This window comes from Syngnathus scovelli, chromosome 13 (genome assembly GCF_024217435.2).
Source record: "Syngnathus scovelli strain Florida chromosome 13, RoL_Ssco_1.2, whole genome shotgun sequence".
Lineage (NCBI taxonomy): Eukaryota > Metazoa > Chordata > Actinopteri > Syngnathiformes > Syngnathidae > Syngnathus > Syngnathus scovelli.
This window is the reverse complement of record NC_090859.1, coordinates 10,458,984-10,485,655: the sequence shown is the minus strand read 5'-3', so window position 1 is coordinate 10,485,655 and position 26,672 is coordinate 10,458,984. Positions and strand designations below refer to the sequence as shown.

The following is a 26,672-nucleotide window of genomic DNA, read 5'->3' as shown; positions in this document are numbered from 1 at the left end:
ACAGCTCACCGAATCATATCGGGGGGGAAAGAACAAAATGCCGTCTTTGAGGGAGAGAGAAAGACAGAAGGGGGGTGACAGACCTCGGTAGACGTGCGTAAGTATTTCCGTGTCGTTTAGATGATGCGGTTTAAGACTGCTTGCCCGCTTTTCGCCATGTCCACTTGACGTCTCTCTCTCCCGTCCTTCCTCTTCTCTAACCAGCGGGTGCTTCAGCGCGCGCGCGTGTGCCCGCGTGCATGTGTTGCTACAGCTCAGAGGGGCGCTGGCTGCCGTGACGTCAACGAATCACTTCCTGAAATGGAGAGGTTGGCCCCGCCCCTTTTGTGTTGATTCCTCTTAAAATAGAAAGAGACGATTTAGGAGCCAAACACGCAACATGGAAATCCCCAAACTTAAATCGTCCATGTTACAGCGTTTGCATAAAAAATAAAATTGTAAAATTGTATTTTTGAATGTATTATGAACGCACGGGCAATAAACTGTAGCACAGCTGCAGCAGGATCTGATGCTAATATACCAAAATCTGTGGAGGATGCTTTGTGATAATAATGAAATAAAACCTGAATATATGATTTTACAAAATTATATCATTGCATTTATAATCATTGGAAAAGAACTAAATTTATAGAATTATTTTAAGGCTTGTTCATTCAAAATACATCAACCTCTTGTTTACTTTATCTGTTGTCCTTTATTTGAGTCTTTAAAAACCCTATACATTTTTGACTTTTCATCACGATTTTTTTTTTCTTTTTAGGAGTAATATCAAAAGTGAGTTAGCAGTCGGAAAAGGACTTCCATGTATGGCATTTGAATCTTTAAGGGACCTATAAGGGTGAGTCAAAGTTTATTCCATCTTCATGAGATCTAATGGAACAATTTAATGTCAAAAGACAATGTGAGATTGTATTCTACATACAGCATTGCGTAAAAAGTAGATAGTCAGGTCTTGAACATAACATTCCATATACATTTCCTGGAATAAAACGTAATCCAGTAAAGCGTTCATGTGCTTCCCCTCCCCGTGCTTGAAATAAACCTTTGCTTAATGAGTCACACTGTAATCCCTGGGCCTCCTTCCGCAAATGCTAACACCGGTAATATGCTAGCACCAATAATATATGTTGTGTACAAGAGGAGAGAGGAGAGAGTTTAGCCTCGTCACGAGTTCAGCGGTCATCCGGCAGAGTCACCAGACCTCTAAAACCGCAAGGCATCCATTAGCTACACAATGTAATGCTTCGCTATAGCGGAGAGGAAATGCTAATTCATATATTTTCATAAACATACATTTGAACCATTAAATCCTTCCCTCTAATAGACCCACACATCCACAGCTAAGTAAATAAATTAAAAAAATCCCATTTCTTTATTTCTTGAGTTCTGTTGAAATGTTTTGTGAAAATGACGTGTTGATTTGTTTGGTTATTTGTTCAAGGTGACAAATCTCAATATTTTCATTCACTGGACATTTCAGTAGGTACTACTCGAGTTCGCTAATTATCTTGTGAACTTTTGCCGACATCTGTGATTCACTCTGAGCCCCATGAATGAGTCATATGAGATGATCAAATCTGATTAAATCATATCCTCATTCCAGCTGCATGTTGCTCCATGGTCAGTAGTAGAAACACGAGTGACACAAATCGAGATTAGCCCGGAACATTTGGATGGTGTCAGCGTGTCACAGGAAAGTGCAGATTACATTTTTTTGTTTTGTTTTGTTTTTTTCACCCAAGTTATTTTCTGTCCTGTTGGGGCCCAGATAATGATTGTTCTTGTTTATGGGCTAGTAGCGCCCTCTGCCGCAATACCTTAGACATTGCAGTAGTAGTTGCATTACTGAGGGTTCCTCCTTTCTCATATTCTCCTCTTGTACAACGACACTCATCCATATCCTCAAAAATGACATATTGGTGTGTTTATATATTTACAAACAGTGTCAGAATTTGTAAATAAAAGTTTCAAATAAAATTGCAATACATTTCGGAATAGCATTTCGTTTTTTTTTTTAAGCCAATTAGTGTGTCCCTATGGTGCCATCTACTGGATGTGTTGGGACACTGAACCCCTGGCCCCACATGCAAAAAAATGATGAGTCAAATATACGTGATGAAATCCTTTTTAAATGACTCAGCATTTTTGGCACGTCGTACCTGCTTGCCCTCCTTTAGTCACGTTAAACTCAATGAAGCAGAACGTCATTGCGCGGCGTGTGACTCATTTATCAGCGACACGGGAACGCTTTAACCTTCGCCGGACAGGCGGGTTTTTGCCAGCTCAGCAATCTCCCCCTTTTTTACCGAGTGAAAATGGGGACGAATGTAAAACGAGCAAATATTGAGGCGTGTAGGGGACGATAAAGCGGTTGAGGAATCAGCTTTATTACCTCCATCAAGGCCGAAAAGCTAGACGTTGGCTAAGGTCGGCGCTCTACTCAAAGCTATAAAATTTTCTGTATTTACTGTAAAATAGGGTTGAAGATGGAGTAGTGTGATGACCAGCCAGCAGGCTACACTGTTGCTCCACACCCTGTACTTGCATGCAGATGTAAAGAGGACAGCTATTTGCGGGGCATAGTGCTTAGTCTTGCCTACAAATTGCACAAAAAATAATTTTATCAATATTTAGTGATATTAGAAGTAGCTCTGTGCCTGATGCAGCGTGTCTGCAGACTAAAAGCGTGCTAAGAGGCTAAGAGGCCATTAGCCAGAAGCTAATGTCATAATATCACACACATATAAAACGCACACTCGGCGGGCTGTCGCCTCCATTCAGAGGCGAGCGCTGAGGCGAGGACGTGCCCGTCACCACCCAAAGGAATTCCCAGCTGTGAGTCACACATGATGCTTCACTGTTGTGAGGAGGAGGAGGTGTGTGTGTGTGTGGTGGTGAAGACTGCCTCGCAGGAATCACCGCAGCTCCCCTTCATCGCTCAGCCATCTTCTCTGAAACCGGCTCCTCAGCAGATCAAAGATGATGAGCTGATGAAACAAAAAGAAAAGAAAGAACTTGTTTGCTTCCACATCAGCAGTAAATAAATCTGTATTGTGTACAGGATAGACAACAACAAGATGATTGATGGTTATTTATCAGCGTCTTCGCTCGTACCACGCAACCTCCGGCTGACGAGGGGGCGAAACAATTAACATCACTGTCACAAGGCCCATCTATTAGCCTCCATCTTAATGAGAGATGACAAATTAAGGAGTGCGTCGCCGAGCCACCTCGCTCTCCTGTGTGTGTTTGTGGAAGAGGGATGAAACGATTTCCAGGAAAACGGTGACATTTATTGCTTAGTATGACATTGCGATTATTGTTACTTCCGTATGTAGTAGCGTTTTTTTTTTTAGGCAAGGTGAAAGCAATATTTCTATTAAATCATATTTTAAAGTGATTCATTTTATATCGTATTGTTGTAGAATCTATATTTTTAGTGTTTGTGTGAAATGGTGACAGGGGAGGTAAAACTTAACAACCACCCACACAAACACACACTTGTTAAAACAATCTCTCGAGCATCATACTCTCATGGAAACAAAAACATCTTCTCAGCAGTCACGTTCTTAAAATCTGTAGTTAGAAAAAGCTCACTCATAATGCAAAGTTTAAGGCCATTTTTTAGAGCGCTGCCCTGAAATCGGCCATTTTGGGCTGCGGTTTGCTCATTCATTGAGACTGCTGCTTTCACTGTCACCCGTTTTTCCTAGATTCCTGCATTACTGCATCAAACGGAGAACCTGGTCGCTTGAGAAGGTTACGTGTCACCTTCCCACCGCACCCCCACACATGCCGCTTAGAATTAACTCGCACTCTACAAAACGTTCTCGCGGCCAAACTTGTCAGCGACGACGCCCACTCGTGCGCAGATGTCAGCACGTTGCGTGCTATTAGTGTCGAAAAGTTGCGCTGCGTGTCGGGAGTTTGTGTTGCTCATTTTCCTCCAAAGCGTTGCCAACCTAGTGGAAGGGCAATTACGGAATCAGTCTTTTCGTCATATTATTTATCTTAAGGAGTGGTTGTTTTTAAACATTCTTGTCACTTTTTGTTTTATTTTACTTAAATCATTGTATTTTTTTTATTTTCCCAATTTAAAGCACAATGGGAATGTGGATTTTTATAGAGGATTACAATTTTTATTATTATGACAATCAACCTCTGCACTATTTTTTTATGAACACTTAGGCCTAATACGCTACTGTATGTTAGACATGATGTGATGTAATACTGGCTAAAATCGCACTGCTAAAAAATTCTTATTCTCCCACTCCCCCCCCCCCCCCCCCCCCCCACTGCAGAGTGAGCACTTGCGTCACGACTTGGTCCCGAGAGGAAAGGCACTTGACATTTCAACATTTGCGAAAGATTTGCGCACAAGAGATAATGTGGCTGAAAAGCAAATTTTTAAACAATAGCCTGAAAGATTTGCAAAATAGCAAAATACCTTTGCCATGCAAACTAGACTCGCTTTGGGATTTCTTAAAATAAAAATGTTTGACATACATAGACAAATTTGAATGAAAGTCTCTGAAATCTGCTTTCGCATTGGTGAAAATTTGTCAGGTTTATTTATTCCGATTTTAACTAGTCCTGTTTTTTAACCGCCATCTCCCCCCTTCTGTGTTTAAGAAATGTAATTAACCTCGTGTTAACCCGCCAGGCTATTCTCAAAGCTATTTGTCTCATTACTTAACACCACTGTGGTATCTAGGCAGCAGCAGGCGTTTTTTTTCAGTTTTTTTTTGTTTTTGTTTTACGGGCCTCGAGATGCAGCCGCATGCTGAGTCAGCAGCATCTTCGCTCCGGTTTAATGATACCACCAATTGATGACTTTTTATTTTGGGCGATAAAGCACTGAAACCAGAAGATAAAATGGTTTTAGTGCCTTTACTTATCACTAATGGTGATGACGTGGCTTAACGAGTTGCTTTCTGGACGTTCCGCATCATTCCCCTGACATCTGCTGGATTGAAATGCAAATATATTTTTTTTCTGTGAAGAGCAAGAGGGATGTCCTTCCTTCCTGGCTGCTTGAGATGTGCTTATTTCTGGAGAAGATGAGTTGGGGGGGGATTGCTCATTGATTGTTTACAATGACCCTCCAAAGGCCATTATGAGCATCTTGGCCTTTTTTTGTGCGTCGGGGAGAGGAGGAATTGGTTCCTTTCACCCAGCATCTGCGATCATCCAGCTGCCGGTGGCATTTCCTGGGATGTTAAAGGACGTTCGGGTCCAACTTGGTTTTCAAATCTCCTAAAAAATCACTCACCTTCTCCACCAGGTTGTGTTGAAAGCAGTTTTTGTTGTTTATGTTTCACATCAGACACTGGCGCTCGCTTGGAGGTGGATTCAGACGCAGGACAGCAGCGGTATTTAAGAAAATCCCAGGAATGGTGAGTGAAGTTTAAAGCCGCCATTGTTGTTGTCTGGCAGCTGTTTGATGTGTTACACCAGAAGGTAAAATCGAAGCTGTAGAAATTAGCTAACAATTCATCAGTGATCTGAAGCTGCAGTCAGTCATCCCTGAGTGAACTTCCTCCTCAGGGTCCCGTCTCACTCTAACTGCCTGTTTATACTCCACCGACTGTCTCGCCCAATTGTTGTATATCCTATTGATTATTTCAGTCTGTGCAGCTCCTCCTACCTCCTTCCCTCCCTCCCCTCCCCCTCCCCTACTCGCACTCACGCTTTCCAACCTCCCCCAGCCTCTCTCGCTCTTGTCGGACTGCAGCATCGAGCGGCGAGCATCTCCATCGGAACAAGCGTGGAGCGCACACGTTTCCATGCTGGCAGACAATCTCAACCATGGTGAGTGATTAATTTTTTTTATTAGATATTGCATGTCTAGGAACGTCCCCCCCTCCCCACTAAGTTTAGATGAGGTTGAAGGAAAAGTTAGGCAAAAATTATCTTCCAGGGGAGCTTGAAAAGTTCTGTACCGGCAAATACAGCACTGAGGCAAGCACCCCTTGAGGAGTGAGGCTGCAGAGGGTGTGTAATAAAAGAGGGAGGGGGTGTTAGGAACACATGCAGCCATTACTCAGGAAAGCGCTGCAGCGTGAGCTAACCCGAAGGTGTTGGGGTGGGGAGAAGAAGGGAGGGTTGTAGGATGGATGCTCACGGAGCGGGACAGCCCAGAGAAATCTAATTACGGGACGTAACGCGCGTCAAACGCCTCTCGCGTTGATTGATGCCTTTTCCTCTATCCGCTTGGAATGAGCCACAGGCTGCAGAGGACTCGCAAGTCAGATTGGAGGAGTTCCATTAAAAGTTTGGACCCTTCTTTGATGGAATTAGCGGTGTGAGGTAATGAGCTAGGAATACTTTGCTATTATGCTGAAGTCGATTTGGCAGGGATCTGAAGCCCTAGCTTATTTATCTGACTGATAAATTGGTCTTACTTTAATGGGAGTCGAAACAGTTAATAGTTGGAAAAATATGATATAATAATTAATTATATTAATAATATCAAATCAATCATTTGAATATCTACACTAATGTTTCATGATGTTCATTATGTGTGTAGGTGGATGTTGGCAAGCTTAACATAATGGACCATTTGATCTCAAAACCTTTCAAATATTTCAAATAAATTTGCTGCTCAATAACTCACTGGTGCTCATAAATTGCTGACATCCGCTAAAAATGCCTCCACTGTGTCCCTCTTGTCAGAAAGCTCACATAATTTGCGATGTATAGCATTTTATGGAACAGTATAACTTGCATACAATATAATAAATATGAAGTTAAAATTGAAAATCGTAACTTTTTTGGGGTTGAAACACAGAGAAGTCACAAAGACACCCCAATGGTGACTTTTCTCGTGCGGATGGAACATCAGAAAGCGAACAAAGCTTGTGTGCTGGATTGCACAGCATCTGCAGCCACGTTTGGCGTGTGCTTTGTGTTCGCATGATGCACATTAACCAATGCTCACTGCAGCCATCTGCGGGCGCTGCAGCAAGCCTGCAGGGCGCCACATTTCCATATTGTCAACCTGGATGTCACATGACGCCGCTTGCCCAATCGCTGCGGAACACAGCAAGCGTTTTTCCTTCCTCGCCAAAAGCCTCGTCCAAGTGGAGTTCGTGATGCGTTCACATCAGTGATTAAAGAATAACAGCACCACAGTGAGGGAAAATTGTTTATTTCCCATCAGGAGGCCGTCTGATAATATTTTGTGCACCCCATTAAGAAAAATTAGGTGCTAGCAAGGTCAACGATTGACGTGCTGATTCATTAAGTCGTGAAGTCAAATTAAAAACACTAAAATAGAGTTATGTAGTACATCGAAAGAGTAAAACTTTGAAAGCTGTGAAATAAAAAAAAGACTAACCGTCAACAAATTTGTCTGATTTTCAGAATTTCCTCACAGCCAGGTCAGACAGCATTGCCTGGAGCTGCTCCAAAGAGTTTGCGCGGTCAATAACACAAAGTACCCAGAAGGCATTTTACTTCAAAGGCCACTCAGTGCATTCAGGGCCTTGACTGGTGCATCCAAAGCCAGGGTCAGCTGCCTCCTCATCACCCTGTCGCGCCAAAGAAAAGTTAGTTACGAGCCATTTCCCGCTTCATTTCGCTGCTGCATTGCACCAAAGTCTCCCGGGCGCCTTCCCGCGAGCCCCCCTGGCGCGCCCACGTTCAGATGACTGATCCCAACTGATGTTTTATCTCATGGCGCTGAGCAAAAGGTGAGCGGAGGCGCCATACATCAAGCTGCCACGCTCCATTTGGGCGCTTCAGCCAACGTCTGCAGCCCCTCTGCTCCCGGCAGTGTGCCCATACAAACGTGCTGCTAGCACATTAGCGCTAATGTGGAAAAGATGGATTTCATCTCCTTTATATTTGCCGCTGTTAACATATCACGCTGACACACTATTCAGTGTATGCTTGAGGGGGGGGGCTAGCTCAATCTGGACATAAAAACTAAAAGAATTTTGAAAAGCACAATAGATAAGCAGAGAAAATCTCAAGTGTCCACTCATCAAAGTGCGACTTCACACATGTCCGTGCGGTTATTGGCCTGCCACTAACGGCTAAAGGGCTTTGCGCTGCAGGCGACAAGGCCCCGATGTGCTGACAGGTCTTTGGCGACGACAGCCGTGGCACGAGCCCCGGGGACTCTCACTCACACGGGCTGACGTGTTCCAGGATGAAATCACCAAAGTAAAATCAAATAGCCCTTGACACAGTACAGAAAAGAGCTTTTACGGTTTGATTCTTGAAATCGTCACTAAGGCATTTCTTTTTTTAAATGAGTTTGACATGTTATTAAAGCGGGATCATAAAGGAGTTGTGGTTAATCGTAAAAAACAACAACTGATTACGGAACCGAGCAGTTTCAAGAGGGCCGTAAAAATGACGTTTGCTCGACGCTGCAGTCGGGTTTTCATCAGCTAACTTTTAATGAAGTGCTTTCTCCCTGTGTTCCTGCAGGCTGATAGCCGCGTCTGCTGAGCTCCTCCACAACTGAGGAGTTTTCCAATTTCAAAGGCCTCCTTTCCAGCTCCATGGGGTTTGACCTCAGCACTTAATTATTATCCCGGCAGCCGACTGGCGAACCCGGCTGTTGCTCGCTTGACCTTCTAAATTACCCCCGGCGTGTCCCCCAGCTACGTACATCCATCGGCTGGAGCTGCAGAAACAGGAAACACTTAGTGCTCAGCTTGGTCAGCGTCAAGATGAATGAAACACACAACAACAGGACTTCCCTGGTCAAAGGGGCCAAGGACATCGCCAAGGAAGCCAAGAAGCAAGCCGGGAAGAACTTCAACAAGGCGGTGGACCGCGCCTCGGATGAATACTCGGCGCACCGTAGCTACGATCGATTCCAAAACGACGAGGAGGAGGAGAACGAGTACAATTCATACGGACAAGCGGACAGGCGCTACGGCGACGACGCAGCCGAGGAGGGGGCGTCCAGCGATGCCACGGAGGGCCACGATGACGAAGATGAGATCTACGAGGGTGAGTACCAAGGCGTGCCCGCCTACCAGGACGCCAAACAGCGGGACGGACAGATGCCCCTGGGCCAACTGGCGGGTGACGCTCCCAAGAGCCACAAGGAACTGGAGAACGAGCGTCAGGCCGACGAGGAGGAACTGGCGCAGCAGTACGAGCTCATCATGCAGGAGTGCGGCCACGGGAGGTTCCAATGGCAGCTCTTCTTCGTGCTGGGCCTGGCGCTCATGTCGGACGGCGTGGAGGTGTTCGTGGTGGGATTCGTCCTGCCCAGCGCCGAGACGGACATGTGCGTGCCCAACTCGGGCGCCGGATGGCTCGGTAAGGAATTTTGTCGTCCGCGCTGAATTCCATGTGGCGCATGCAGCACACACATCTCAACACACTGACAATTCTGCGACGCTAAATGGTGCATTCAGGGACTAGCTGAGGCGCGGCGTCTTATTTAAGGGGACATTTTCGTTTGCAAACTTTTGCATCACCACTTGTGTTCGCTCTCATGAGCTAACGGCGCAGGTGGACCCTAATGATGCGAATCTAAGGATGGTTTGTTTTTCACCCACATTCCACACATTAGTCATCTCGCAACTGGAGACGAGAGGGGGAGAACTAAACAATGAGTCACTATAGCACCAAGTGCCTCACAATAAAAAGAAACTATAAAGTTTTACGTTAGGACTCAAACGACTTTTTGTCGTCCACGCTAAGATGGAAATGGTTAAGTGGATTAATAGATGATGCCATTTCTATTTTTCAAAGGACATTAACGGTAAACGTAGCGCTGGGCTCGGCAGGTTGTCTGTGTAATTAATGTTTCATTCATCCCCCCTGCTGAATCCCGCCTGTCAATCAATCATTCCCCTTTGGGAATCGTCCGTCATCTGCCAAGATCCTCGTGTCCTGAACGAGGAAATTAGCGGCTCGCAACACCTCGAGCGTGGCGGGACGCGGCGTGCCGACAAGCGAGAACATCGCGCAAAAGGCGCCGAGGGGGAGTTAGGATTTAAAAGAGGAAGCACAAATCAGCAAGCGTGGAGACCATAGAGGGTGAATTATAATAATAACCCCCCCATGGAAAAGTTGAGCATTGTTGCAGGTATGCAATTATGTATACAAATTTAAATATGCAAATTGTATGCATTTTTTTTAAAATGTTGCAGTTAAAAATCATAAATCTTTATGCATTTTTTTATTTTTCATAATTCTTTTTAAATTTACAAATATATATTTTTTCATCTATCAATGCCAGTGACCATGTTTAATAATTTAAAATAATTTAAGTCCAAATTGTTACAGCGACAATATCAACATTTGATCACACTACATTGAAAATGTATCGTTTAGCGATAACGACACGATATTTTCTTTCAGCGCCCGTGTTGAGTCAGTTTATGTTCCAAAGGTCTGACCTTTGCTTGAACCCTGTAGGAAATAACAAATCCAATCTCGCATACAACCTCACCTCCTCCGCCTCCTCTCTTTATTACACATCCTAACTCAGTGTGAGCGCCGCCATAAAACAAATGAGCCGTCGCTTCTGTATAGAGCGTCTTGGCGACACGTGTGCATCTTCGCATTGTTTGTCCCCTCGCCATTTTTGCACTCGTGATCTTTCACTTCGTTATTTTTTAAATTTATTTTCATGTCCCGCCACCGCTCGGTCGGTCGTGAGTTCGTTCACGCGGCCTCCACTGCAATGGCGAGCTAGCAGCTGTCGCCGCGTAATGAATGGCCGGCTCTCGGCGGCGTGTCTGCGCAGCTCGATAAGACCCTTTTACTTTTAGCCTATCCGTCCCATCACCGCAAACACGGCGCAAGGAGGGCCCCCCCCCCCCCAGCTTCCGCAGGCATTAGCATTTTTATTAGCACGTCAAGAGCGCCGCCATTATTTACCGGACTGACAACTGTGCTCTCCAACGCTGTACTCTTCCCGAGAACAGGAATCGACTTCCAAATTTTTGGCGCCACGTACTTGTGCACACAATTCCTGAGCATCAATCCGTTTCTTTGTTCTCTCCAGGCAGCATCGTGTACCTGGGGATGATGTTCGGCGCTTTCTTTTGGGGCGGCCTGTCGGACAAGCTGGGCCGCAAACAGTGCCTGCTGATATCCTTGTCCACCAACGGCTTCTTCGCCTTCCTCTCCTCCTTCGTGCAAGGCTACAGCACCTTCCTCTTCTGCCGCATGCTGTCGGGATTCGGGTTAGTCCATCATTGTGTACGTTGAGGTTAGGAACTTTGGGGAAGTCAACAAAGCGGGTTGAAAAAAAAATTATATTCTATAGCTAGTTCATTTTTCTGCTTCTGAAAGTCAGTATGTGGTTTCATTACTACTGATTCATTCGCAGGATTGGCGGCGCAGTGCCTATTGTGTTTTCGTACTTTGCGGAAGTGCTGGCGCGGGAAAAACGCGGAGAGCACCTGAGTTGGCTCTGCATGTTCTGGATGATCGGCGGCATCTACGCCTCAGCCATGGCTTGGGCCATCATACCACACTATGGTGAGTGACAACAATAATAATCCAGCCTGATTTCTGGATTTTAATTTCTGAACATGCAAAATATTTGCATTGATATCAGATTGATGTATTTCATTGTGGAATAGCTGCTGCGCTAAAGCTAATAGTAATGACATATATCCATCATCAGGTCGAGAAATTCAATTTGCAGAAATTGGAGAGAAGTTATTTAAGCGCAAAAAAATACATCAAACTCCAGTTTTTGCCGCTGCTGTCGCATTGCTGCAAACTGAAATGGAGCGTGCACGATGCACCCTGCCGCAGTGACGTCTATAAAAGGCAACATGTGAGATCGTTTGCAAATATGTCCCACACTCCCGGAGCCCTTGGGCACGCACGCAAACAACAAGCAGGTGGCGGTGTAGCTGGGGACTCATCTTACAAACTGACAGCAGATGAATTTATTTTTTATTTTTAACGAAGCATCTTTTGTGTGTGGACGCGAAATAAAGTTCATCAAACTCAGTTTCTGACCGACATAGGTGATTGATCCGTTTCTGAATCAACTAAATGTTTACAGCTCAGGCAAGACGATAAAAGAATGCTTTGTTGAGAAAAATCATCCCTCACAGAGATAATAATGCATTTTTTTTTTCTTTTGTAACGCTCAATTGACAGGTTGGTTAGTCTTCATGAAGGCATATTTGTACTTGTGGACATGATAAACAAAAATTGTAACCTCAATAAAATGTTGGTGAATGAACAAAAGAGATTAGGAGGACAAGAGCGGAGGCGGAGGTTGGCAGGGAGCGCTTGATTTATGAACCCTTTGTGAGGGATAATGGAAAGGTGAAGTAATAGACAGCGGCATTCTGAGAGCGAAACACTGTCGAAAACAACAAGGATGCGGGTTATAGTGCCAGGGAGAAGGATGCACCAATTCTGTCAGTGTAACAGGCCTGTTTTAAAAATTTAGCGCAGAAAGGATTAAATGAATAATCTTATTCATGAGCAGCAAAGTAAAAACCAGGGATATTTTTTTTTTTTTACATGAGAACTAACATTGCTGCAGAGGTTGCACTTCAGGGTGTTTTTTGATTTTTTTTTTGGGTAGGTGGTCAATACAGGGGTGCACCAACTCTATTGAGGTGTCGGCACTTGATTTACGAACCCTTTGTGAGAGATAATGGAAAAGTGAAGGGATGCGGGGCGGCAGTCGGTAAGAGAGAAACAACGGCTTAGCCGTTTTAATGGAAAGCTGGAAGGCATTCGATATACTATAACCGGCCGGCCGTGTTGATGAAGTGGCAGCACTTATCTGGAGAGTCGTGACACAGCCACTTGAAGAAATAGAAGCCACTTCCAGGACGAAAATCAACTTTTAGTGAAAGGTGATAATAAACATTAAGAGAGGGGAAAAACATTACTGGTCAGGCATTTATAATACACGTTATTTTACTTCCTCCTTTTCTGACATATGTGCAAATGGGATCGTTTAATTTCTTCTATTCCCGGTCGGTGTTCCATGACCATAATCCAAAAATCTATTAGGCTGCTGGTAAAGAAGCATCATCCATCTTTTTACATTTCATAAGTGATTCGACGAGACACATTAATGTGACACGAGGCGGCGCGAAAGGATCGTAATGGAGGTCAATTGATTGGACCAACAGTTTTTTCCTGCAAGGCGCAGTGCGTTGTGTGTTTCGCCGCAGTGCTCTTTACATTGACTGGTGGGGAGTAAAGGCCAGCTGTGTGTGTTTTCTTTTTTTTTGTAGTCCCTAAAATGTAAACTGTCAAATCTGCTGCTGTGACCAGTTTTAAGTGTGTATATGTTGCAGTGTAAGGCCGATTTGTCTGGATGTTCTCCTCGGTGTGTGTGTGTGTGTGTGTGTGTGTGTGTGTGTGTGTGTGTGTGTGTGTGTGTGTGTGTGTGTGTGTGTGTGTGTGTGTGTGCGCTTGTCAGAGGCGTTCTCACTTACTGTAGAGTAGCCACATAAATCACGTTGAGTATCGCAAGCAGTCAGCCATCGCCGACAGTCCATTATAGCTGAAATCCTCCTAATGAGCTTTTTACCGGACCGGGCAGAAGGAAGCTCATACGGGTCACATGCAAACACTCGTTCCCTAAAGCTAACATACCGTGACCATTAAAAGTCCATGATGCCGAATCGTTGCTCATAGGCATTGTTTGGCTTTTTTTTTTTTTGGTTTGCTACTTTCTGTGCACAGGTTGGAGTTTTAGCATGGGCTCGGCCTACCAGTTCCACAGCTGGCGAGTGTTTGTGGTGGTGTGTGCGCTGCCTTGCGTCTCAGCTGTGGTGGCGCTCACCTTCATGCCTGAGAGCCCTCGCTTCTTCTTACAGGTGAGAGAGAAGAGTCAAAATAGCAGAGATCGAGTATTGGGCTTTTGGGTGAAATTTCAGGATGAAGCAAAAAATGCATAATCATTTCTCCAGGTGGATTTAAGTTGACCTGCACTAAACTTTTGAGTGAAGTTTATTAGCGTGATTTGGCTTTTTCCAATTATCGTCTAGATGGGCAAACATGACGAGGCCTGGATGGTCCTCAAGCATATCCATGACACCAACATGCGAGCTCGCGGAGAGCCCGAGAGAGTCTTCACTGTGAGTTGACACTTCAGAGCGCCCCCTTGTGGCCTTAGAAAACAGTCAATGAGCTGATGAGAGTCTCCCCCTACAGGTCAATCGGATTAAGATCCCCAAGCTGCTGAACGAGCTGGTGGAGTTGCAGAACGAGTCTTCAAACCCAGTGGTCAAGTTTTTCTCCAAAGTCAAGGCCGAGCTCCGAGGGGTTAGTTTTGGTTTGAATTCTGAACTTTCAAGTTGGGCATCAGCTGTTCTACACTGTCCGATTTTGTTGATATATATATTTTTTGTGTGCATAATCAATACACCAAACTATAAAAACTACGCAAGGATGAAAAAAGCTACATAGCATGGGACACTTGACACTGTGACAGTTTTGACAGTCATTTGAGAATGCAGCGTAGTACTGACACCTACTGGACGCAAGTGTAACAGCAACAACCTTATATTGTAAAAAATGTTAACAGTGGAAATCAGTCAACCACATTTTCACAGTTGTTTAGACAAGATATAATAATGAATAACATTTCTTTTGTTTTTTTTACCCCCCCACTAGATCTGGTCAACTTTCATGAAATGTTTTGACTACCCAGTAAAAGACAACACCATGAAACTAGCAGCGGTTTGGTTCACGCTCTCCTTTGGGTAAGACCAACCCTATCGTGAATCAGTAGTTGTGGAAGTTTTAACTTCTAACTTTACTTTTTACTATTTTCCATTGAAATCTCAAATGTGAAAATGCAGGTTCTACGGATTGTCTGTGTGGTTCCCCGACGTGATCAAGCATCTGCAAGCCGACGATTACGCCTCGCGAGTGAAGATCCACACCAACGAACGCATCGAAGATTTCACTTTCAACTTCACGCTGGAGAACCAGATTCACAGAAATGGCGTTTTCTATAACGACAGGTAACCACTCGCATCCGTAGGCGTTACCTCATCATGTCGTGGGCCTCTTTTGAACTATTGGTGATGACCGTTCATATTAATTCTGTCTCCGTTATCTCTGCCTCCACCAGGAAATGAAAAGGCTTATCTTGACGCTTCGCCCCGTCGTCTATGACAAAGAAAAGATACATGTGCACGTACATGTTTGTTGATGTTCTTCACAAAAGAAATGTTTTTCTGTGCAGGTTTATTAGCATGAAGTTCAAGGCGGTCTCGTTTGTCAACTCCTCGTTCTTCAACTGCTACTTTGAGGATGTCTCATCCGTGGGCTCCTCCTTCAAAAACTGCACCTTTGTCGATTCCTTGTTCTACAACACAGGTACATTTTTGCACTTTAATTCCAAGCCTCCCCCACACAATCCAATGAGTGCAATGGAAACGTTTCAGAAGTGCAAGGCGAGAGAAGGCGGTGAGAGAAACCAGAGCTGAATCAGACCTTAAGGGAGTCTAAGCCTTCACATGATTTCCCATGCAGCATTCTGGAAAAGTGCTGAACACGGAAACAGCAAAGGCATGGAAGGTGCTGATGCACCATGGGAAATGACGTCTATTTTGATACCCCGGAGCAAAATTAATAAGAGCGTGGTCCATGTAGGAAATTTAATATAAAGTTGGGATTTACACCGCCCCCCCATACCTGACGTGGCTTTTGCAGATATCGACGACATGAAGCTGACAAACTCAAGGCTGGTCAACAGCTCCTTCCACCACAACAAGACGGGCTGTCAGATGACCTTCGACGACGACTACAGCGCGTACTGGGTCTACTTTGTCAACTTCCTGGGAACGCTGGCCGTCCTCCCCGGCAACATCGTCTCGGCCCTCCTCATGGACAAAATAGGCCGTCTTAGCATGTTGGGTATGACGTGACGATGTATGCAAATACTTTTTAGGTACTTTACATGAGTATGGTATTCTTTTTTCTTCTTTGTTACATTTTTCAGAGTGGCTAATAGTTAGCCAGTTAAGAGCCAGCCGCTAAGCTGAGCTCGAAACAACGCTCATTTGTCGACACCCACGTCACTCACCAGTCCAGGCCCCGCCTTTTAAAGCCGTACACACTCAAAGTCACAAATACAGAAAAGCACGTGGGTGGAGACAAAATACTATAAATAAAATAAAAGGATAATTCTTGAAAATACAAGTATATGCACTTATTAAGTACAGAGTTGAGAGTACCACCTCTGACAAATAGCAACCCTCTGCTTTCACTTCGGGCCCCGGGTGGTGACTGTTTGTCCCGCCCAAATCCCGTAGGGGGCTCCATGGTGCTGTCTGGAATCAGCTGCTTCTTCCTGTGGTTTGGCACCAGCGAGTCCATGATGATCTTCATGTTGTGCCTCTACAACGGCCTCAGCATCTCCGCCTGGAATTCCCTGGATGTGGTCACCACCGAGCTCTACCCCACCGACAGGAGGTGACGAATGATAGATTGAATCAAAGAACCGATATACTAAAAAGTTTTCCACTGTTTTCAACTCTAAACTTCTTTTGCAGAGGCACCGGCTTTGGCTTCTGCAACGCCTTGTGCAAACTGGCCGCCGTGCTGGGCAACCTGATCTTTGGCTCTCTGGTGGGCATCACCAAGGCCATACCAATCCTGCTGGCGTCGTCCGTGCTGGTCTGCGGCGGCCTGGTGGGCCTGCGGCTGCCCGACACACGCGCCAATGTCCTCATGTAAACGTTTGGTATGTGTATGGGAATCATTGTTCAAATTCATCATGACGTCATAATTGCTACCTATGAAGCTACAATAAGCCGCCCACCCTCACTTAACATAAACTGGATTGCCATTTGAGCACAGTAAAAGTCCCTAAAACACACGAGTTTACATATCGAAACACACCGAAACGGGACTAGAGACAAGCACAGCGTCTTGCACAAATTATTAATATGTGCTAATGCTGCTTTTTGACCCTCACAGGCAGCTTTAACTTTACATTGACAGGAGCCATTTCTCTCCGATGATCGTCAAATTATAGAGAGCTGGTGCTGATGTAAAAAAAAAAAAAAAAAAGCCCTACAGATAACACATCACTTTTTGCGGCATTTCCGACTAGATTCCTCTCCTCAGTCACATGCCATCACCATTCCGACATGAACTGTGAAGCTTTTTTGCAAGAATAATCTTAAGGCCATACAGCATTCAATGCAGTGCCATTTCTATAGTGACACAAAAAAAACAAGTTTACATTTTCTGCTTTTTAAACGTCGAGTGCGGGCTCCTCGTGTGTGTGTTGTGTTCAAAGACCCCACGGTCTTCTCATCGCTTCCCCCGATTGTGTCATTCCCTGTCTTGTCTCTCCCCACCGCTTCGAAAACAAAAGCTCCAAGGCCTTTTTCTACAATGTGGTGCCTCTCTCGCTATCGCTTCCCAAACGTGGCTGGGAACTTCTGCTGCTTTGTTGTGTCTTCTCCACGTTAATAAGGCGTCTGCAATAATGAGGAAAACTTTTAAAGGGCCAGTGTTGCTTCAACATCTTGATTGCGTGTTTCAAATCAAGCAAGTCAGCTTTTTTTGCGAGAGGGGTGGAATTTTCTCGTAGATTGCGTTCCAAATCTTATGGTGGGAATGATGCTTTCAAATCCTTGGAAAAAAAAAACAACAACTGGCAAACATGGTTTTTAATAGCACTAATTTGAATTCCTCAATTCAAAACAAGTTCATCTTCAAAATGGAACACAACTAGCAAAACTTCTCAAACCGATTTTCTTTCCCTTCTAAAACTCATGGTCTAAATCCCGCTTGAAAATATGCAATACATTTTCCCGTTTCTCGCCATACATTCCTGTTTCCAAATCCTGCATGTTTGTTGCGAAATGCTCTTTCTTATTGCCTGTAATCTTTTCTTCCTCGTCGTCTTTTTGTCACATGGTCATTTCAGTGGCGACGTGATGCCGTGTCGTTGTTGCCAAGATGTTCTATTTGCGCGCCTGGATGACTTATTTTCATAAGAAAAAATCGATGTGGTGAATGCCGTGTGTGGCGTCTACATAAAATGTCTCATTTGAACTTGACACCTTCTTGTTGTTTTTTTCAAACTCTCAGCAGTAGGTGGCGCCAATAACTCATTCTAGTCCACTTAAACTTTTAGGGTGTGTGTTTTTAAAAGAAAAAAAATAGCACCGTATTACTTGACACGTATAATTTTATTTAAATAGAGGCAAGTTGCACGAATGCAATAGTATGCCTGCATTTTTTCCCCCCCTAGTTTTTATGGAATTGTGTGATAACAGGCGTTTCTCACTGCTTCCTGTCACAGGAAGTCCAGGAAATGCCTCATCCATGAGAAGCGAAGCGCTGTTTGTGCTAAAGAAAAAAAAAAGTCTGCAAATTATCAATTTTGCAGAAAATACTGAGAATTAGATTATGTCTAATGAACATTTCTATATATTTTTTTTTGTCGTTGTATAACAAGGATAAAACACTTTTAATGTTTCAGAAAACTTGGTCCTGCAAAATTTACTGTAGATGAAAAAAACTTTTTTTATTCACGCATTGTATTTATCAACATAAAGCGTACATTTCATTAATTTGTATGAAGGTCCTGCTCGTACATACAAAATCAGAATCACATTGCATGTTTTCAAATTTTTTGTTGGAAAATATCCAACAGCAACAACGTTGAAAAACACTTGGAAACAACAAACCATAAAAAGTTGTTCAGTTTCTCAAAAGGACATACTAAGGCTTCTTGGCTTGGAAGCGATGTAATACAATTTGCTTCTAGTAGATTTGGACAGAAAAAGAAATAGGAAGGGGTCCAAACAGGCGTGTATGCAGCACAGACAAACAACCACATTGAAGACCACGTAGGAACCGTCTGTGCCGTCCACAAAAAGCTGCACGTAATGGAGGAAGTGCACCACCCCGGCTGGTGTGAAGCATAGCAAGAAAATGGCAAACACCAGAGAACTGGCCTTCATGTAGGCAGCCCAGTCCAGATGCGACCGGTGCAGCTCGCACATGATCTGACCGTAGCACAGAACCGTTACCAACAATGGGCCCAAGAGTCCCGCCAGAGTCAAGAAGAGGTTGTAGTGGAGAAAGAAGACGTGAGAGTCCACATCCAGTGGCAGCACGTCGTGGCAGGTGATGCGGCCTAGCTCTGGGATCCGAAAGCTCTGCTGCACCAGCAGATGTGGCAGGACAGCGGCGGCGAACACCCCCCAGACGGTCGCCACGGTCAAGGCGGCGTAGAAGCGCTTGGGGAGATGCTTGTACGTGAAGGGGTGCACCACGGCCAGGTAGCGCTGGACGCTGATGCAGGCCAGCGTGTGTGCCGAGCAGCAGAGGTTGCCATAGAAACAAGCCGTGACCGCCCGGCAGGCGGCCTCTCCTAGCACCCAGTGGTTACCATGGAGATGGTAGTGGGCCTTGAAGAAAAGGGAGACCAGCAGGAGAAGGTCGGAAACCGCCAGGCTGCTGTAGAGGATGGCCGACGAGACCACTCGCACCTTAGTGACCAACGCGCTTAGGATGGCCACATTAGCTGGGACCCCCACCACCACGACCAGCATGTAGACAGCGGGGAGGATCTTGGTGCTCAGCGGGCTGTTCAGGTACCCCCTGCTGCTGTTGCTTAGCAACCGGAGCGTGGGAGGTGAGGGGATGGGACGGTAGGTCCCGTTCGAAGAGATGAAACGCCTCTGCGCCAATGGTTGCCCTTTGAAAGTTCTGGGAACCGCTACTCCATTCACGTTGTTCTGGTCTTGGATTCTTAACTTCTTCTTACCTGCCAAAAAAAAAACATTCTTTAAGTACTCAAACACAATTTCAAGTCAAGAACTTATCTGAACCATATTAAAACATTATTTAGGGCCTGACATATAAGTAAATGAACAAATATATTTTTTTTAATTAATTTCGCTGCTCCACTTTTCTACAAGTACTAAATTCTATTTGATGTACACGTAGGAGGCATTGTGCAAAGTTTCCTTGGAAGCTCAGCTGTCAAAACATAATAATGAAAAACATTGTTTTTTTCTCAGACACTCCCTTGACAAAACATGTTCCCTCTTTCAACACAAGTGTCAAAAATTAAACCCAAGCCAAAAAAGCCTTAATTTATTGTCCTAGGCTTTCATGACACTCTCTTACCTTTCTTCTGAAGCGTTCCATTCAGACAGAGGATGAGAACCAGCAAAAATAAATATTTCCCCATGTTTTTGTGCGCCTTTGACCCGCATGCAGCTCCACACCCCGTCCATACGCTTTACTTCTCCATGACAGAAAAAAAAAACTTCCTTGTGGGTTGGCCTCTGTGAGGCTCTTCGTCAGCCTCTTTATGATCTAGACTACATTACGTGCTTTATAACGTTCGAAGGTCACACAGCCCATGGAATCCCATGTATTACTTAGTGTTTTTTTTTCTAATGTGGACTTAAATATAATATTCCATATCGCTGATTTGACTTTGAAATATGATCCCTTAATGTGAGGTCATAACTGAGTACGTGCAGAGGAAATATCTGCCTGGAGATGATAAACTTGTCTCAACACGAGCTTGTCCACATCCGTTTGACAATTCTGTTTCACTTTTTTTTTCCTAGCAGCATTTGGCCTTCTGAGGTTATTTACCCAACTTAATGTACCACCACTATCATGTCACCTTCATAATGTGTTTTTTTTTTATTATTATTATTGGAAAGAAACACTGATAAACCCCTCAGCATTTTCCACAAAAAAAAAAAGGCCATTTCCCATTATTTATTAGCATTAAGCTAGCCTAAATGCGTCATCATAACTAATTAGGGTTAAGGTTATCTGCTTGTCACAGCCACAAAAACAAGATGACCTCCACATCTTCTTTATTTGAAGCGAGAGGAGGGATACTTGTTTACATTTATTGTCCTGCCAGGTCCCAAAATAACTCAAGACACGTTAACAACAGGATGTTTGGAAACTTGATGGCGAGAAGTCCACAAAAGTTACGAGCTTGTTATGTTGAAATGTACAATGGGGACCAGTTGGTTAAGAACTGCTGTGGACTAGACTACAGAACTGGTCAAGAGGATAATAGTTATGATACAATCTGAAATTATACCAAAAATGTCCTTACATTTTTATCTTATGAGTGAAAATAATTGATTAGATAGATTCTAGTGGTACTGTTTTGTCTGAGACCTTTGAAACAGATTGGAAAGATGATGGTCATAATAAATCAAAACAATTTACAAAATTAATTTTAAAAAATTATCAAATTTTCACCCTTTTGCAATGTTCCTGCATTTGTATTTTTGGACAATCAGACTCATGTCTAGCCTCCAGGTCGTTTCAATAATCTCTTGGCTCGCATCCGATGCAGGGGCGACGGGAAACGTGACGTCAGCCCCGAAGGAATGCCACTCCGTTCGCTGCTGATTGGCCGGCAGCCGGGGCCACTTTTGGGGTGGGCTGAACCAGGAGAACATCCTGGGAACGAAAAGCAACTGCAGCAAGTCACTACATCAAGGAGCTCCACAGACACGTCGAGACACAATTTTTTTTTTTTATTCATTCGTGTTTGTATTTGATTGCTAAAGCTCCTCAATGTCTCCGGCAACTCCGATTCTCATGCTGTCGCTGCTGCTTGTCGTGTGCGCATGCGCCGCCGCGGCAGCCCACGACAATCGTAAGGTTTTTATTATTTTATTTATTATAACTATTATGTTTTAACGATAATAATAACCATGTTAACATTACTTGTGCTGTAATGTGTAAAAATATTTATATTTATGATAACCGTTAGAATCTAACGGTTAGATAATATGACGTCACCCAGCCTGTTGAGTCATAGCTCATGAGTTTAATGACTTTTATTGATATGTGCGAAAGAACTGTTTTGCTCTTCACATTATTTTAAATTATGTCATTTCTTTTTAAAATGTATATAAAGTACAAGCTTGTTACTAGTTTTCCTATTAAATCACGTTTTGGGTGAAAGGTCCTTCAAGATACAAGTGTTGTTAGTTAACATAGCTAATTAAAAACTACAACTACAAATACTAGAATGTGTAAACTATTTGTAAAGGAGTAGCAAGCCGTATTTTGTTAGCATATGCTAAACTGTTGATCAACTCAACACTATTTTAACACTCGTGTACAGAAAGCGCCAAAGGAAGAATGTTCTCCTACTTCGGAACATCATCCACCGACGAACCCTTCACCGTGGAGGATATATACGGGCTCGAAGTAAATCCGAGGGTGAACAGAACCCCGAGGGTCAGAGGTGCCTTGAGGGTCAGCAATGTGACTGCCATCTCTGAGGAGGTACGCAGCTTCCTGACGGGCCGTCTTTCCACTCTGATCATCCCGTCCTTCTACGCTGTGGTGTGCCTCCTCGCTGTGCCCATCAACGCCTGCGCCGCCCTGGCCTTCTTGCGCCGCATCCGACCCAAGAAACCTGCGGCCATCTACATGCTGAACCTGGCATGTGCTGACCTGCTTTTCGCCATCCTCCTGCCCTTCAAGTCGGCCTACCACTTCTCCGGGAACAACTGGGTCTTCGGTGAGTCCATGTGCCGTGTGGTCACCGCCTCTTTCTACTGGAACATGTATTGCTCAGTCCTCCTGGTGGCCTGCATCAGTGTGGACCGTCTTCTGGCTGTGGTGTACCCCATTGATTCTCTGGCCTGGAGGAGGCCCCGCAACGCCATCCTGGCCTGCGTTGCCATGTGGATCATTTCCCTAGCTGGCTCAGTACCCCTGGTGGTCTCGGAGCAGACGTTCTACCTGAAAGAGCTGGATATCACCACCTGTCATGATGTCCGGCCGGTGGACGAGGTGGTTGGGCTCTACGGGGCGTACTTCGTTGGCTTGTGCGTCGCACTCTTTGTCATCCCGCTGCTGGTCACCATCATTTCTTACACCCGTGTGATTTGGTCCTTGAGCCTGGCATCTCGCGGCATTCCTGGACGTTCCCGTCGGAGAACCAGGTCCCTGGTGATGGTGTTGACGGTGCTGGTGATCTTCTTGTTGTGCTTTGCACCCACAAACTGTCTCCTTCTGCTCCACTACGCGCAGCTCCATTATGGGGTGAAGCAGGTCCATGACGCACCAGAGAAATCGTATGTGGCCTATCTGGTCTTTCTATGTTTAGGGAGCCTCAATTGTCTGCTAGACCCGGTGCTCTACTGCTTCGGTTCGTCTCAGTGCCAACGAGAACTCGCTGGGGCGCTGAGGTGTCAGAAGATGGCCGAGAGCTTCAGCACCAGTTCGTCGGACTCATACAGGTCCACCTCCAGGTCCACCTCCAGGACCATCTTGAAGTCCAGTCGCGTGGAAAGCTCACAGCAAAACATCTCGTTTGTCAAAAAGGATTCATTGCAAGAGAGCCACGCCGGATTGTACAAGAAACTTCTGGTCTAAGTACCAACCTGCCCATCCAGGACCACTGACCAAACAAACTTGCATTTCCACCACAGGAATCTTACCCAAGAAGTTTCAAAAGAAACAGAGGACCAAGGTCTAAATTTTACTAATTGGGCTATAAAGCCTTTGACCGGATGGCTACTCACCTATATAATAAAACATGATTCAATACTATTTCTGTTTTTACAACATACATGTGAAATAACAAGCGTTTCGACACAATGAAGGATGACTTTTCATTTTGCACACTAAAACTATTTAAGCTGTTACATTACAATGTTAAGCAAAGTCAATATTCATGTGTGTTATGTGTATATTTGCTCACTTTTGTAAATGATATCTTACTTTACACTTTCTTGGTTAAATAAACACGTTTCAAACCACTTTTTGACTATGTTTGGAAATGATAAACAAGACAGCAGACTATTCATGTTGTCATTGCTCTTATCGCCCCCTGTTGACTGACATGAGTACTTCACTTACATCAAGCTGGACAGCCCTTGTTTTAGCCACTAGAGAGCGCCAGAGGAAATGTTTTGACCACAGTTGTCACCAACTCAAAGGCGTTTTGCGCTTTTATTTATGCAACGAGTTAACTGTTATTTTACGGTAATTAAAAATATTAACATATACATTTTTATCTATATATTTATTATATATATTTATAAATTGAAGACATTTTAGCTGTGATATGAAGTGATATTTGAATAACTGCGAAATAAAATGTCAAAATATCAGGGACTGAACGGTGTCCGCCGGTACGTCACGATTGGATCCGCGCGGTCATGTGTCATGTGACGTCACCTGGGTGCGAACACCAGGTCCTGGAAGGGCGGAGATTAAGACAAGCAAACGCAAGGTGCCACGCCCGTCGACATCATTCTCACTACCACGGTACCTCCCAAAACGACGAAGTCGTTGTTTTTGTAGCATTGAGCAAAACAAGCTGAAACACGACGCCGTCATGGCTGCGTGGGGTGAACGATTTTGTGTACTGGTCTTCATTCTCCTTCATTTTCTACACACCTGCTCAGGTGACGAAGGTGAGTGTTTTGTGTACTACCAAAAGGTGCAAAGAAGAAGACCATATTGTGATTTTACGTCCTTAATCAGTGTGTAATATTGAAGGTTTTTGTGTAACTATGTAGCAATTTATTGCAGGGGAATTGATTCGAAAGTCGATCTTTTATTTAATGTGGTCACATGACATAAAGTGGCGCGTGGCTGTTACGCCCCTACTTCCGGTTAATAATTCCGGAGGAGAAATACCTCACTATGAAACCGGATGGCTGCAATCTTGTCCTGCCTTTAGTTTGATGACCACAAAGTGTCATCGGCAAATGTAAATAATCGTGGTTAACAACCACTGACGTTGAAACCAGGAACTTTATTCAACACAGATGTGAAGCAATGTTATGTGTGTATGATGTAATAGTGGTTCAGTGATTCACAAAGATTTGGATGATTGAAATAGATCACACACGTACACAACAAAGTATTAGTTTGGACATTGACAGGAACTCAAGGCCTGACTATTTTGTTATTTCTCTGCGTGTTCCCCCACAGAGAACTTGCGAGGCTTCACCGGCACCGAGACCCCCGATGGGATTTGGGTGGGCGCGCAAGCCAAATTGGTCCTGACCAGCAGCCTCACCACGGTCTTCCTGCCGGTCCTCTACATCCTGGTGTTCGTGGTGGGATTGCCTACCAACGCCATGGCCGTCTGGGTGTTCCTCTTCCGCACCAAGACGAAGCACCCGGCGTCAATCTACATGGCCAACCTGGCTCTGGCTGACCTGTTGTTTGTTATCTGGGTCCCGCTGAAGATCGCCTACCACTTCAACGAGAACAACTGGACATATGGTGAGGGGCTGTGCAAGGTCTTGGTGTGCTTCTTCTACGGGAACATGTACTGTTCTATGGCTTTCATCGCCTGCATCAGCGTGCAGCGCTATTGGGTCGTGGTATACCCGATGGCCCAGCGGCGGCGTGAGAAAATGACAGCGTACGTGGTTTCGGTGGTCATCTGGGTGACCGTGTGGCTCCTCACCGTGCCGCTTTATCTGTACGACCAGGAGGTGCGTGTGGTCAACCTCAACATCCTCACATGCCATGACGTCACCCGGCCCAGTCAGAAAAAGATGGCGGCGGGCTACTTCCTCACCATGGGCACGTTGGGCTTTGTGGGGCCAGCGGCCGTGTGCGTCGTCTCCTATGCGCTCATGCTGCGCGCGCTCCGCACTAGCATGACGGTGGACGTCGGTGTGGCCAAGCAGCGGCGCAAGGCGATAGTGCTGATCATCATCGTGCTGGTGATGTTCTTGGTGTGCTTCGCACCTAGCAACATCATGCTCTTGGTGCACTACGTGCTGCTCCTAAACGAGGTCCCCAACAACCTCTACGGCTTCTACATTACCACGTTGTGCTTGGCTAGCCTCAACAGCTGCATTGATCCCTTCGTCTATTACTTCATCTCGGACGACTTCCGCCAGCACGTCAAAAACACCTTCCTGTGCCGGAGCCAGCGCACTGTGGAGAGGATGCGTGTGTCCTTTAGTGCTCTCAAGTTCTCCAAGAAGAACAACACCTACACATCCGACTCTGGTGTAAACACGGGCAGCTCGCAATGCTAGCTGGTGCTACGACGCTATCCAGATATCGGGTTGTGTTTACTGTCGTTGCTACTGTTTTAAATAGAGCAGCCAAAGGATCGTGGTTGGTTACCATGTTTGGCCTCGTAGTTCTGACGTTCCAAACTTCAAAACAAACCAAAGGCTTTCTATCATAACAAAGGCTTCCCCAAAATATTCAGTGAAGACTTGTCCATAAGTGTCCATATTCTTTATTTTTTTCTCACAAGCAGAATGTATTAGGTCTTCTCAGTTTCATTTTACATTTCTAATACATGCATTTTCTTCACCTTTGATTGTAATGACAAAAGTGGTGATGTTTGTAAGGATATTTTATACACTTGCAGCAACTTTTTCTTCAGTTTTTAATCTGTAGTGTTTCTTTTGTTTGGGTTGTATCACTTCTACGCACTTTGAAGCCTTATGGACCCTTGAGGACACCATCTTTTTTATTCAAGTTGGAGTGGAACGTATAAAAGCCACGTTGTTAATATCAGAGAATCTTCATTCTAGAAGGGGCTCTAGCACACGTTTATGTTTTATTAAATGATGACTGAGTGTGATTACGATTGTTTATTTTTCTTTTGATACTTTGCATAGTGAAATGAAATAAAGTGCAGATTTAAAAAACAATTAAACTCAGAGTGAGTCTACAGTAGTAGTTATAAGTCAGTTTTTACAGTACAGATTTGAACACAAGATAATCAAAAA

The 26,672-nt window shown here is 44.6% G+C and overlaps 4 protein-coding genes and 2 long non-coding RNA genes across 8 annotated transcripts; 3 read left to right on the top strand and 3 right to left on the bottom strand.

Moving 5' to 3' along the window:
• The first annotated feature begins 52 nt into the window (after window positions 1-52).
• Window positions 53-21,433, top strand: LOC125980054 (synaptic vesicle glycoprotein 2C). 3 transcript variants are annotated; one of them, XM_068652739.1, is made up of 18 exons: window positions 53-97; window positions 205-308; window positions 761-838; window positions 5,327-5,396; window positions 5,709-5,811; window positions 8,440-9,285; window positions 10,985-11,165; window positions 11,312-11,463; window positions 13,654-13,787; window positions 13,959-14,048; window positions 14,125-14,235; window positions 14,587-14,675; window positions 14,775-14,939; window positions 15,164-15,297; window positions 15,634-15,837; window positions 16,236-16,395; window positions 16,476-16,666; window positions 21,287-21,433. In XM_068652739.1, the coding sequence occupies exons 6-17, from the start codon at window positions 8,685-8,687 to the stop codon at window positions 16,657-16,659; spliced, it is 2,205 nt and encodes a 734-aa protein (XP_068508840.1). In that variant the 5' UTR covers window positions 53-97; window positions 205-308; window positions 761-838; window positions 5,327-5,396; window positions 5,709-5,811; window positions 8,440-8,684; the 3' UTR covers window positions 16,660-16,666; window positions 21,287-21,433. The 3 variants fall into 3 exon arrangements, with proteins under 3 accessions (XP_068508840.1, XP_068508841.1, XP_049594997.1); XM_068652740.1 differs by lacking the exon at window positions 21,287-21,433 and adding an exon at window positions 7,366-7,694 and having other exon boundaries at window positions 16,476-17,996; XM_049739040.2 differs by lacking the exon at window positions 21,287-21,433 and having other exon boundaries at window positions 16,476-17,996.
• On the bottom strand, window positions 861-5,603 carry LOC137840854 (uncharacterized). Its single transcript, XR_011087962.1, has 2 exons — window positions 5,273-5,603; window positions 861-2,987 (listed from the first exon to the last, which is right to left on the bottom strand). It is a non-coding gene; the product is annotated as an uncharacterized lncRNA (long non-coding RNA).
• Window positions 14,771-15,756, bottom strand: LOC125980164 (uncharacterized). The gene is made up of 3 exons (XR_007485536.2): window positions 15,616-15,756; window positions 14,967-15,286; window positions 14,771-14,895 (listed from the first exon to the last, which is right to left on the bottom strand). It is a non-coding gene; the product is annotated as an uncharacterized lncRNA (long non-coding RNA).
• Window positions 18,441-20,240, bottom strand: LOC125980097 (proteinase-activated receptor 3). The gene is made up of 2 exons (XM_049739135.1): window positions 20,080-20,240; window positions 18,441-19,714 (listed from the first exon to the last, which is right to left on the bottom strand). The coding sequence occupies exons 1-2, from the start codon at window positions 20,141-20,143 to the stop codon at window positions 18,651-18,653; spliced, it is 1,128 nt and encodes a 375-aa protein (XP_049595092.1). The 5' UTR covers window positions 20,144-20,240; the 3' UTR covers window positions 18,441-18,650.
• An 8-nt stretch (window positions 21,434-21,441) lies between the features above and the next one.
• Window positions 21,442-23,715, top strand: LOC125980087 (proteinase-activated receptor 1-like). The gene is made up of 2 exons (XM_049739122.1): window positions 21,442-21,592; window positions 22,067-23,715. The coding sequence occupies exons 1-2, from the start codon at window positions 21,511-21,513 to the stop codon at window positions 23,326-23,328; spliced, it is 1,344 nt and encodes a 447-aa protein (XP_049595079.1). The 5' UTR covers window positions 21,442-21,510; the 3' UTR covers window positions 23,329-23,715.
• A 456-nt stretch (window positions 23,716-24,171) lies between these two features.
• Window positions 24,172-26,599, top strand: f2rl1.1 (coagulation factor II (thrombin) receptor-like 1, tandem duplicate 1). The gene is made up of 2 exons (XM_068652681.1): window positions 24,172-24,374; window positions 24,898-26,599. The coding sequence occupies exons 1-2, from the start codon at window positions 24,296-24,298 to the stop codon at window positions 25,962-25,964; spliced, it is 1,146 nt and encodes a 381-aa protein (XP_068508782.1). The 5' UTR covers window positions 24,172-24,295; the 3' UTR covers window positions 25,965-26,599.
• The last annotated feature ends 73 nt before the right edge of the window (window positions 26,600-26,672 follow it).